This window comes from Oppia nitens, unplaced genomic scaffold, assembly GCF_028296485.1.
Source record: "Oppia nitens isolate AA-2021 unplaced genomic scaffold, nextdenovo-longstitch-racon4-pilon3 scaffold4_pilon_pilon_pilon, whole genome shotgun sequence".
Classification (NCBI taxonomy): Eukaryota; Metazoa; Arthropoda; class Arachnida; order Sarcoptiformes; family Oppiidae; genus Oppia; species Oppia nitens.
The window spans coordinates 4434008-4447543 of NW_026533232.1; the positions used below are offsets into that span (position 1 = coordinate 4434008).

General features: G+C 28.9%; 2 protein-coding genes across 2 annotated transcripts; both read right to left on the minus strand.

Annotated features, from left to right (window-relative positions):
- On the minus strand, window positions 1-1488 carry LOC128960260 (probable ATP-dependent RNA helicase ddx17). The gene is made up of 3 exons (XM_054306332.1): window positions 326-1488; window positions 216-257; window positions 1-117 (listed from the first exon to the last, which is right to left on the minus strand). Exons 1-3 carry the CDS (start codon window positions 1486-1488, stop codon window positions 12-14), a joined length of 1311 nt encoding a protein of 436 aa, XP_054162307.1. The 3' UTR covers window positions 1-11.
- Window positions 1489-7650: 6162 nt separating this feature from the next.
- LOC128960551 (vinculin-like) lies at window positions 7651-12744 on the minus strand. The gene is made up of 14 exons (XM_054306664.1): window positions 12513-12744; window positions 11603-11882; window positions 11405-11550; window positions 11164-11332; window positions 10961-11112; window positions 9818-10865; window positions 9557-9754; window positions 9350-9441; window positions 9214-9292; window positions 8897-9085; window positions 8478-8602; window positions 8169-8408; window positions 8020-8110; window positions 7651-7952 (listed from the first exon to the last, which is right to left on the minus strand). The coding sequence occupies exons 1-14, from the start codon at window positions 12567-12569 to the stop codon at window positions 7783-7785; spliced, it is 3036 nt and encodes a 1011-aa protein (XP_054162639.1). The 5' UTR covers window positions 12570-12744; the 3' UTR covers window positions 7651-7782.
- Between the last annotated feature and the right edge of the window lie 792 nt (window positions 12745-13536).

The following is a 13536-nucleotide window of genomic DNA, read 5'->3' on the forward strand; positions in this document are numbered from 1 at the left end:
TGTCAAATGTCTCAACAAATATATTTCTTGCATTTAGCCGACTCTCCAGAAAGGGCCGCATTCTTAAAGACTCCCATTTTGGTGACCATCCATTGGGGAACTAACTTCTCCATTACCCTAATAGTCAATTGATTAGTCAATTAATTTACAAAATGTTTTCATAGATTTTGTTTAGTTATTTAATATAATTTAATATATGTTATAATATGACTTACGTGAGAACAGTACTTTTGCCACGAACTCCACTCATAGCATCTCTATATTAATTATAAAATATTTGTTATAAAAAATTGTTAAAAATATAAACTTATATTTGAAACCTAACCCGAGTTCACAAATGATACGATTCATGCATTCTTCCTTTTCGACGGCAGTCCTATATATTGAGTAATATTTCTCTAATCTATCGATATATCCATTCATTGTTGAGTCTTTTAAGTTGTCTTCTATAGCTCGTCTTCTTCTACCAGTTGATCCCAAACTAGTAACAGTAGGAATCAATAAACTAAGACCTGCCAGTGCAAGCATTGGCATCAAGATTGACGAGAGACCGTATTTTCGGAAACCACTCGAAGAGGTTTCATAAGTGGGTTGCGATCCACTGGCAGAAGCATAGTTACCATATGATGGCTGACCGTTGGCATAGTTGTATCCATTTGACTGACCATTATATGGGATTTGATTACCATTTTGTGATCCAAATGATGAAGAAGAAGCAGATGTATAGCTTGGATGAGATGAAGCAGAATGAAGTGCTTCTCCTTGTGATCCAAAACTTGCTGTCGGACTGGAAGCTGAAGAAGAATCATAATTATTGCCCGCATATGAGCCCTGAGAGGCACCACTAAATGATGAAGGATTAGAGCCAAAGCCGTATTGTGACAATTGTGAGGCCAAACTACTTAATTGTTGGTCATAAGAGGCACCGTTTTGTGAATTATAATCGTTTCCTAATCCTTGTGCGCTATAACTCAAATCCTGTGCACTATAGCTCAAGTCTTGCCCCGAAGCGGCCGAATCAAGTCCTGTGTGAGCGCTTCCTTCGCTTGAAGGTTGACTTCCAGAGGCACTGCCGGCAAAGTTAGGATTGACAGCACTTGGGTATTGATTTGATGAGCTGGCGTGATATGTCGGTTCCTTTGGCTTTTCCTGCACTGGATAGTAGTAATAGTATAAATTTCCCTGAGATGATGGTTGGGACTGATAGCTTGCACTGGAAGATGATGCAGAGGGACTGTGATCTGAAGTATATTGATTGGCACCAGAATTGGCAGAATAACTATCTCGCGATGAATAGGCATTTGTATTGTAAGCGCTCGAACCACCAGAACTATAGCTTCCTGAAGAAGCTGATGGCGAGTACACGGGTTGACTGTTTGCTGATGAGGGACTTCCACTGCCACTTCCAACTGGTGCTACATATTCTTCACGTTTAACAGCTGCCGGTGCAACTGTTATGACCGTTAATAACACTAAAATTTTATACATTTTGAGCTATTGATGTTTTATTATACGGATGATTAGGTGATGATTACTGTAATAATTGTTTTAACAATTAATTTTCACAAACAATATAATCCAAATAAATCTTGAATAATAACTTGTGTTTTAAGAAAATATTAAACTTATGGTTTGTGTCATACCTTGTGATTAAAAATATGTGTTAATTGGCACCACTTGTTAATTGGATGTTTTGTCGACAATCATAAAGTGCTGCACAGATGAGTGACAATCAAATTGATTCTGATTCCGGTTAAAGAAGTGTCTTAGCGTTAAATACGGACTCACAGTCTAAAGGCGTTTACTATATTTAGTATTGAGTTGACTCAATGATCAAACTATTATATAACTAAAAGAATCGTTAGTCTGGTCGACATAAGACTACGATAGTAGTCGATGTATACTAATTTAGTTGATTGGAAGTGCCATATATGTTGGGAGGGCTGTCGGCCAAACAGGGAGTTTCTTGTATAATATGTTTGATACGGATGTCGACATTAACTTAAATATAAATTGCAAACTTTTTTTAAGAAGAACTCGGATGAGACAACCCTTGAGAGGCCTCAGGGATCGGACGTCACCTAATTCTGTAGTTTGTTATGTTGTTCTCAGTACTGGTTGTTAGCAAAACAAGTGGGTCTTTAAGTTGTATTACAGCAATAATTGCGGGTAAACTCTGGATAACTGTATATAAATGCAGCAATAGATGAGTTTGAGCCCAAGCACTGGCATCACGACAGCATCACCTCAGCCTTGACCGACCATTTCATATATTCATCAATATAGCATCGCTGACCCGTTTTTGTTGCCTAAGGGCACCCAAAATAAAGACCTCTGAAAATACTGGCAAACATTGCAAACCTTCCGCATTGAGATTCGGTCGTTAACCTTAACACTATTAATATGACTGACGCGCACAGGCAGGTCAAGGACAGTACAATCCTTTAACATCCATTTTAACATATAATATATCGATCAATCATTTCATTTTATCGGGTTATTGCGCCACTGGATTACCAAATGGATGGCCATTACGGCTTCACATCATAATTATTTAACACACACACACACACACACACACACACACACACACACACACACACACACACTTGCACTCCTTACTGCCGATTCATTGAATTATTTTCCAAAGACATAAAATGTTTCAATTTGTTTCAATTTCTATCACTGATAGCTTATACTAATAAATATAGTATTAGTTTAACTATAACTTCACTCTAATTATGTGACCTCTCAATCCTTTTGTCAGCATTTAAATAATTTTATGTTATTTTTATATTATAGATATACAAAATTATTATATTATATAATATTTCAAAATATGTGTAAAATGTATAAATATGATTAATAACTAATATTTTGTAGGTTATCATAAGTCATAATATTTAAATGTTTTACAACTACTTAATATTGAAGTATAAAATATAATAAATTTTGATTTAATATAAAAGTCAACTGAAAATACTTGTTTATGTGTCCATAACTTAATATTTATAATCTATATAATGTTCAAATAAATATATATTAATTCTGAAAATATTTATACTAAAAACACATTAAAATATTAAATTAAATTTTTATTCCAAACAATAATTTAAACTATATTTACATAATATTTTTATCAAACGATATAATATTATAATGAAATAATATTTAACATTAATTAATTTATGAATTTATATTTATATAATTTTAATAAAATGATTATTCATATCTATTTGATTTATAATTTGTTTTGTAAATTATGAAATAGATAATTAAACCAAATAATTGTTAATTCAGTTAAACTGTAAAAAGTAACTGGCTAATTTATATTCATTATTTTATAATAAAATAAATTATTTATATTCATTGTAATTTGCATATTATAAGTTTCGTGTAATCCATAAATCTAGACATTTCATAAATAAATTCAAATTTAAATAATACATTATGTAATTATTATCATATGAAATTATAAAATTTATTATTGAATATAACAACAATATTAAAAAATAATTATATATGATCCAAAATTAATTTTATTTATTAATAATGTTAATATAAAATAACACTTAAAATCAAATGATTATTTTTATAAATTAAAAAAATAATTAACTAAAAGCTTAAAATTGTATGAAAGCGTAAAACTACATCACGTTTAATAAATTTCTTGTTTTTCAGTGACCCACACATTGACATCTAGGATATGATTGTAATTAATAAAACAAATATCAAAATAAAAGGTCATTTGACATGAGCTTCACTTCATTGAAATAAATACCAAAAATTGTAAATTTAAGTAAATAGTGAATGTTTTTAAAGTTTGTAAATGTCTGTTATGTTGAAACACTTGTTTACGCAACTTTGGATCGCATAAATACATTGTATAATAAGTATAGTTATAATAATGTATATAAATATACAGTAATATAATAATACATACATACATGTATTAAAATTTATAAATAAAATAATATGTAATTTACATTGTATGCAATACCTGTATAACAGACATTGCAAATATTTTAATTAAATATTTTAAAACTTCACAAAAAATAACAAGTTTTCATAACTGTTGACATTTATTTATTTTTATTTATAGATGTATTATAAATTTAAATACAAATTATAAATAATTTGTTTCAATAATAAAATACTGTATAAAATCAGATGCTTTTATTAATCAAATGACTGCATAACAGGATATGTATGGGAGTTATATGCAGTCAACCCGTTCCACATTTGTCGCCCACCCCTCCAGATATGTTTGTTAGGCATAAACCACTCCTTCTTTTAAAAAGTTATCAATTTTATTGTTAAATCTTTGCTTTTACTTATAGTGATACAAAACATTATAATAACTAACATCTCTAAAAATGTATATATTTTATTTATATTCAATAAAACAAACAATACTTTAAATGTATCTATAGATCAATTGTATTTGTTATTAATGTTTTATTTAAAAACATCTTATTTATACAGTATATGTAAATTAGTTTACAAAAAGGTGACTGGTTTTTAAGTAAATATTTTAGTAAGTAATTGAGCTACTTAAATTTAAATTTTATGAGAAACATGAAATAATAAAGCAATTTATATAATGTAGTATATTTTATATCAATGCATATGTTGAATAAATTTTGTTTTTGTTTATATTTTAAAATTTTGATAATTTTTTAAAGATATCGCATATACCGGTGCTCACCTAAGCTTTATATACGTATTACGTATATATAACATAAATTATATAAATTTATATATTGATGTAATATATTTATAAATAAAAATGCACATGGTCAATTTAAATGAAAGAAAATTAAATACTAATTATTAATAATTTTGTTATATATACTGTATACAGGTATATTAATTTTATATCTAAGTATCAAGATAAAACTATTAATATCTCGAAAACTACCTGACAAATTTTAATGCTATTTTTATTTTATAAATTCACTTCCCCTATTTGTGAATTAAATAATATTTTATAATTTATCTAGATTTATTTGTAAAATTAAAATTTAATTTAAAATTAACAATTTTAACATTTAGTATTTAAATAAAAAAACAATTTTCAGACAAATATTTCAAATTAGATCTAATCTATTTATTTATGACTATTGAATTGGTTTTGAACAATTGGTATAAAAAATAATGTTAAAAATATACAAAGAATTAAAATTATTAAAGAATTAATTAACTTAAAACTTATTATTACTAATTGTTATTCAATTTGTTATAAAACATTTATTATTTATTTACAAATAGTTCTAAGTTTATATTGTTATAAAGCATTCCTTATTTTTATACATACATACGTTAATTACATACTTTTTTACTATATTTCAAAATCTTTGTTTTTTAAATTAAAATTCTGATTTATATTTATATAACGCATAAAAATATATAATACGGATAAAGATGTCATATTTTTTACATACAGTAGATGTAAAAAATGTGAACAAATTTTTTTAATTTTGTATTTTTTTAAATATAGTTAAATAATGGGTTAATTTTTGGTATTATTATTTTTTTGTAAAAATATAATATATTTATTTCTTTCTAAAGGGTTAGGGAAGAAATATAACTTTTATAACAACACTTTTATAACTATTTTTATGATCTATTTTAATGTAAAATTAAGTTTATAATACAACTCAATAAATAGTATCTATTAATTTAAAATGTTAAATCTAAACTACTTAAAAAAGTTGACTAAAAATTTATTATAAAACCAGCTGAGAATGCTTTAAAAGCATTTCCACACGAATTCCTTAACTTAAAAAGGAAAAAAATTTAAAAAATAAAAAAACAAGTTGAGAATGCTTCAAAAGCATTCTCATACGATCTCCTTAACTTAAAAAAGAAAAAAACCAAAAAAAAAATCAAAAAAAATTTTGTAGCTGAGCCTGGATTCGAACCTATGTCCTCGTGGGACAGACAGACAGACGGACAGACGGACAGACTTTTAGAATGCATATACGTATTCCTTTCAGGAATTCGTGAATATAAGCACAAAATCATTTACAAACAAACAAAAAATTAGTACAGTTTATTATACGATTGTTTCATCATATAATAAATAGTATAAAAGCAATCGTATAATAAAATGTATTAATTTTTTGTTTGTTTGTAAATGATTTTGTGCTTATATAATATATTAATAGTTTTAAAGTTATATTAATAGCATTCATGAGCTTTACTGTTGTATATTAGACGTTATAAAAACTGATAACATTTAACAGATCTTGCGGGACAAGACGGGACAAGACGGGACAAGACGGGACAAGACGGGACAAGACGGGACAAGACGGGACAAGACGGGACAAGACGGGACAAGACGGGACAAGACGGGACAAGACGGGACAAGACGGGACAAGACGGGACAAGACGGGACAAGACGGGACAAGACGGGACAAGACGGGACAAGACGGGATAAGACAAGTTTTTTTATAATACATAACGGGATTTTAATCTCAACTTACACCACTAAGTTTTTATAAGTTATTTAATACTATATAAGTTGTTATATAAATCACATATTAATTTTAGATCAGCTTTCATTTTGAAACTTTTATTATATGGGAATTCAAATGAATGCATACAATAATAATCTTAAACAAGATTTTTAAAATCAATAATTTGTTGATACAGTATTAATAGTTAAGAATCAAATAAACAAATTAAAACATTTTTCATCGACTATTCTAATTCTGGTCCCATCTATAGATAAAATGTTGTTTTCTAACATTGATCTCTATATTAATATTGTTTGTATGAATTATATACCGTATATTCTCGCATTTCAATCATTAAATAATGTGTTTCTAATATAGAGTTAAAATGTTTTAGTATTTAATTTACTTGTAATATCTTAATAGTAATAATTGTCTGATTTTACATTATTTAACAATTTATTGTAATAAATTTTGTTTTTAGTAAAATAATTTCAAATTATTTATTTAACTAAGTAGTGATTACAAACAATCTGTTGTATAAATGTGTAAATCTATAATTAGTATATAAATTATTAAATTACAATTAGTATATAAAAATGTGTCAACATTTAATATTCTTATAATCAAATTGCAAAAATATTTATAGTTACATTTTGCAAAAACGATTACAATACAATAAATTTTAAAATTAATTATCTTAATAAAACAATTTTTATATAAATATAATATTAACGAGTGTTAGTAAAATCAATTACAACACATATTTAATCTATAATATTATAACATGTAATTTAATGTAATTTATGATATTGTTGTATTAATGTATAATAACTTAATGTATAATATATTGAAATTACACCAATTTCTACTGTATATAAATTAGCAATTTTAGAATTTATTTAAATATTTAAGAAAATAAGTTACATTTATAAAGCTATATAAAGAATTAGTTTTGGCGTATATATTATATGTAAGTAATTGCTTAAATTTATTTAATTATATCATATACAGTGTATTATGTTTATAAAACAATACTAAATTTATGTTATTTTATGTATTGGTTTTATAGTGAATAAAACCTTTGGCACAAAAATTACTTAAACTTAGGTTAAATTAAAACAATCAAAACATAATTAAATAATTATAAGTATTTGAACAAAATGTTGATATTTAAATATAATTCATTTCTAAAGAAGATTACAAAGTAATCTATACATTAAAACATGTATCGATGGCAGTGAACCCACTGGACTTGTGTTAGTTAAATAGTATTGATTAATAACATTACTTTAACTAACTTTAATTATGATATAAAATATGTCTAATACTGATACCAGGGCTGCTTACGAACCCAACGCACTCGCAAACCACTGTCAGTACGTATTTTGATGGACGCGGACTCACACGCGCGCACTGTTTCCTTAACAGATTGCATAAGATTCTGAGCATTTCCGACCAACATCTCAGTTGCCTCCTGGTCCTCTTCAGATCCTATGTTATATTTTGCAATTTTTATTAAAGAATAATAACAATAATTAAAAATAAAATTCATGCCAACCCTGAGCGCCTAACATCGTTGCCTTAACTGTAGATAATATTCTTAATTGAGTTCCAATTGTTGGAATTCTTTCACAAACTTGAAGAATATTCTGTTAAAAATGAATTTAAAATGTCATATAAATTTAAGATAACTTAATGTTACTCAACAGTTCTCATCCGTTTATCGGTACAGAGTTTTGCCTGATCTTTGGCCAGTCGTGTCACTTCTTCAGATGCTTCAGCAATAGCTTTAGCGCAAGCAATCAAATCTTTTTTGGTTCCGCCCTCTCCTCCACATAGCTGACTAAGTCTTGCCATTAAAAGTGCCATCTTTTTAGCGGCCGCTATGATCTCGTTTTCTTTACTCGACCATTGCTTCACTTCCAGATGCAAATCATGGGCCGCCATCTGACATATTATATAAAATGGATATTTTTATTAATATTATTGTTACACTAAAATTTTAAGTTATGATACCATAATTGGTTGGTTTGGCTGTAAAACAGGAAATTGAATTTCAAATTCATCGTCTGTTTCTGGTGGTGGAGGTCTGGGAGGTGCAGAGTCCGTCATTGGTGGAGGTGGACGAGGAGGTGCATAGTCTATAATTGGAAAGTAACTAATTTAATATTTCAATACTCAACTAATCCATGCATTTAATTTAAACCCCAAATACGCCATGCAATTATACATAATAGCAATGCCGGCACTAGAAAATAGCTAACTGAGTCCTATTTATTATATATAACATGCCATACAAAACAATAAGTAAAAGACATGCGATCATAGACTAAATTGGAGGCAAACAACAAATATATGCGTCCGTTAAGATATACAGCCATTGAGCCAACCGAGTGTAGAAATACTCATTTATGGTAAGTCACTCATGAGTCTACCTGTCTGTTCATTAAATGTAACGACTGGTCTTTGGGGCTGAGCTTGTAATTGAGTCACTTGTCTTTGAGTACTTTGAATATCAATACGACTCTGATTTTGAGGTATAAAATCATCCAAAGAAGAAAATATATCATTGAAATCCGCTTCAAATGTCAACTCCTTAACGGGTTCGGGAGCTGACGGTTGGACTGAATTTGGTTTTTTTGTTCAAATTATATTTATTATTTTGTCATAACTTATAAAAGTTATCAAGTTTTGTAACTATTATTTTAAACTAAAATGGATAATAATAATTAAATACAAAAAAAGTTATTACCGTTAATATAAAGAGACGACAAATCAGGTGGTGGTTCAACAGTAACTGCTTTCTTTACATCCCCGACAGCATTGATTAACTAAACAATTGATAATAAATTTTTATAAATATTATATAATTAATTAGTTAATATTACAGCTCTGTTAGAATCCCTCCATCGAGATATAGCTTTTGGATCAGTTATATTAATGGCAACATTCTTGGCATCCTGGACCATCACTGGAACACCTATATTGACAAATACAACACAATTATACTGTAGTTACCAAAAGAGTTTGTATAAAATTAAATTATAATAATATTGTATATCAGTATTTTATAAATAGTATTTTAAGACATATACTCGATTGTAACTCATCTGCAGCTCTATTGACTCGACTGATAAAATTTGGATCTTCTGAGTTATCTGATTCTGATTTGGCCACCATTAACACCCGATTGGCCAGTCGTGCAATATTTGACGTATTGTCGACCATACTTTGCTGTTGTCGGTTGACTATTGCATTCTCACATAAAGCCGTAAACTTTAGTATAGAGTCCTCTGAAATATAAATTAAAGTATAAGACTTAGTAATAGACAGTCAAATAAAATCTAAGTAAATACCAGAAGCCTTAATGAAGGAAACTGTGTCAACGGCTTCGTCGACCATATTCCTCATGTTTTGAATAATATCTAAATACTGTTTTCTCAAATTCTCGAAGTGCTCGTCGGCTGCTTTGTTGTCGGGATGAGTAAGTCTAATACGACCGGCACTAACTAATTGTGGGGTTAAACTATCGATATGATTGGCTGATGTCATCAAACTTTCAGCAAGACGTTTGTTGGGAGCACTTCCAGAGGCCACATTTCGGGCCGTTTGTGCGGCACGTTGTGAAAAGTTAGTCAAATTAATAGCTTTGTCTTGAAAATTAGTTTCACGATTAGGTGTTCCTTCTGGTGCTAACACGGCTTCAGTGAATTGTTTGAGTGGAGTCGTTATATCAATAAAATCTTCAACAACTCTTGTAACTAAAGCTCTTTCAATTTGTTTTTTAAGTTCTTGAAGTTTGTTTGATAAGATCTTAGCGATCTCAAGAGCTTGTGGTGTGTTTCCTTGTCCTCGACGACACAAATCATTCAATTGACGACTAAGTGACTCGACTTCATTACATAAGCCTAAGATATCTTGACGTTGAGCGGGTAAACATGACTGAGCTAATCGACGGCCTTCGTCTACAATTGCTTGTATTGCTTGAGATCCTAAACCTTTGTCATCAAAACCGGGATTATCCAACCATTTGAGCGCCTGATCTACTCTACCAAAGACGGTATGTGCTGGTTGTTGAACACCACTTCGTTCAACATTTTGAATGGCACGTCCAACCAATGCATTCAATTCTTTTAATTTTTGATCGATACCTCTTGCGAGTGACTGAGCTTGAGGTGTACCACCTTTTCCTTCAGATCTTAATTCACATAAAGCATTGGTAGTAGCAGTGAGATCGCCCACCATTTTTCTGATAGCCTCTCTATCTGAAGGAAGAGCTCTTTCGGCAACTTTTAAGGCATAATCTAATATAGCGCGCAATGATTTCTCTCCAATACCTCCGACAACAGCTGTGGGATCTTCGAGCCAGTCGTGAGCCGCACGGAGTTTACCTATGATTGCGTTCTGATATATAGACATAAAGTATATTACAAAATCATATATCAATATATAAGTTACCACAAGAATATTATTATTAAAATCACAATAATTATCAATACCTGAGCTTTCTTCATACCAGTCAAGTTGTCGGCTTCCCATTCGTCCTCATCATAAGTGGTCAGTTGAAGAACTCTAATAATTTCATTGATTTCATCTGTCATTCGTTGTGTCAAATAATTACGATTTTCTGCCGCTTCTTCCGTCTTCTTACCTAAACATCACTTATAAATGGATTGAACAAAAAAAAATGAAAGTCACAAACCCTGGGCTAATAATTGGACGTATATTTTCATAGCACATATGAGAACCGGAGCCAATGTTTTGACTGAATCTAGTGAACGAATCAATATCTCCCGGTGCACCTGATGGGTCAACTCCTTTTCACGACTGTCCACATCACGCGACACTTTTGTAAGGCCAGGACTTAAGTCCTATTATGAAAAATTGAAACAAAAATACAAAAGTGTATTATTGATAGTAATAATTATTATTTAAAATAATACTTTCACAAATTGAACCAAATCTTCCATAGTTTCGATGACTTCGGAAACGGCCAAATAGTCCAACACTTTCTTACATTCTTTAATTATTTTTCTCACTTCCGACTCATCAAAACATAATAATAGAGATGAAGTTCCCTGAAGTATACCTATAAAAATAGATCTAATTATTATTGATTCAATTAAATTAGTCAAACAAACCTCTGGCGCCTTCAATCAACTTTTTTCTGGCCGGTTGTGAATAAGGATCCACTTTAAGCAAAGCAGAAGCTTCTTCTAGCAGTTTGGACGCCCTTTCGACGCGTTGAAGGGATGCCGGCATATCTTGCTTAAGGATACTGTCATCACTACTATTGATGGTTTCTTTGCCAACTTTAACTAAGTTGGTCACAGCCCTACTAACCGCTTGCACCGGCTTTTCCAGGTCTGGCATAGCATTGCCATCTTCAGCCTCTTCGTGAAGAATTACGAGCCGAGAGACCTATCATTTGTTATCAAATGAAGTTTAAGTTTTGTTTATTATTAAATATTTAAATAACAAAAATAAAGTAATATATTAAATACTGTACATTAAAGTACAGTATAATGGTATATATAAATTATTATATATTATTATGATATAAATAATCAATGGTTAATCAATGGTTAATCAATGGTTAATCAATGGTTAATCAATGGTTAATCAATGGTTAATCAATGGTTAATCAATGGTTAATCAATGGTTAATCAATGGTTAATCAATGGTTAATCAATGGTTAATCAATGGTTAATCAATGGTTAATCAATGGTTAATCAATGGTTAATCAATGGTTAATCAATGGTTAATCAATGGTTAATCAATGGTTAATCAATGGTTAATCAATGGTTAATCAATGGTTAATCAATGGTTAATCAATGGTCAATCAATGGTCAATCAATGGTCAATCAATGGTCAATTATACTGTATATGACAATTATGACATGATGATGGTAAATGCAACATGCTCATTTTACTTATAAATTTTAATATACTGTACATATTTATTAAATTTAGTTATAGTCATCTCTGAGACCGAAATAGAGGACAGGTATGTATGATATGTATGAGTAATAGATGTATGAGATAACAGACCTGTTGTGCGACCGGCTCTAAGATGCTTTCGATGGTTTTGGTGTGAAAGGCTGGCATTTATGGTGATTGTGATAATTGTGTGGTCACTTGTAATGGTAATTATGTTATATATTAATTAAATTTAATCAAAATTTTTGACAGGATTTCAAAATAACAACATTTTCAATGAAAGCATTTGTTGTGAAACAAGACTTTCAATTGAATGACAAGTTTTGCCTCAAATGGCATTAAAGGCGTCTTTCATTCCTCTGACGTAACAAAACATCACTCGAGACTTGTCTTCAAACATTAAGAGACCACACAATCCCTACTATTATATAACTTATATACTTTTGTTTATCACTTTATTCACAATAATTTTATTAGTAATAGTTTTGTAAATTATATCACAATTTAATTTGATGTAATAATAAAATTTTTATATTAAAATATACAGTATATATATATATATACAGTATATTGAAATCGTTTGTAGTTTGAGTTAGTTATATTGTTAAATAATTAAATAAATAGAAAAATAAATTAGTAAAATATGTTGTATTATTTATATTATATAATGTATGTGACGATCAATTTTTTTTTACTAAATCAAATTTGTTTCACATTATTTTTTTTTAAATTATCTATTTAATAAATATTTATTGTGTATGAATTATTTTTAAGGTTTATTTTTTGTTTGTTTCTTGTCTTAATTATAATTACTATAGAATTAAAAATAATACAAGACTTATGTTTGTCTAACTTTTTAAAACATTGAGATTTCTAAAAAAATTAAATGTTTGCCAATTATTTCGAGTATTGCTCTAAATTTTTATATATAAATTATTTTTACTTCAATGCAAACATACTGTAACTATTGCTATAATAATAGTAAAATTTAGTGATAATAATAATTCATAAATTTATTTAAACATAAAGTGTTTATATTTTAGAATATTTGACAAATTTGTAAAATTTGATACTAAACTATGAAAAACATATAAACAAATAGATTGTAAAAAATAACTTATAATTAGAGTATATT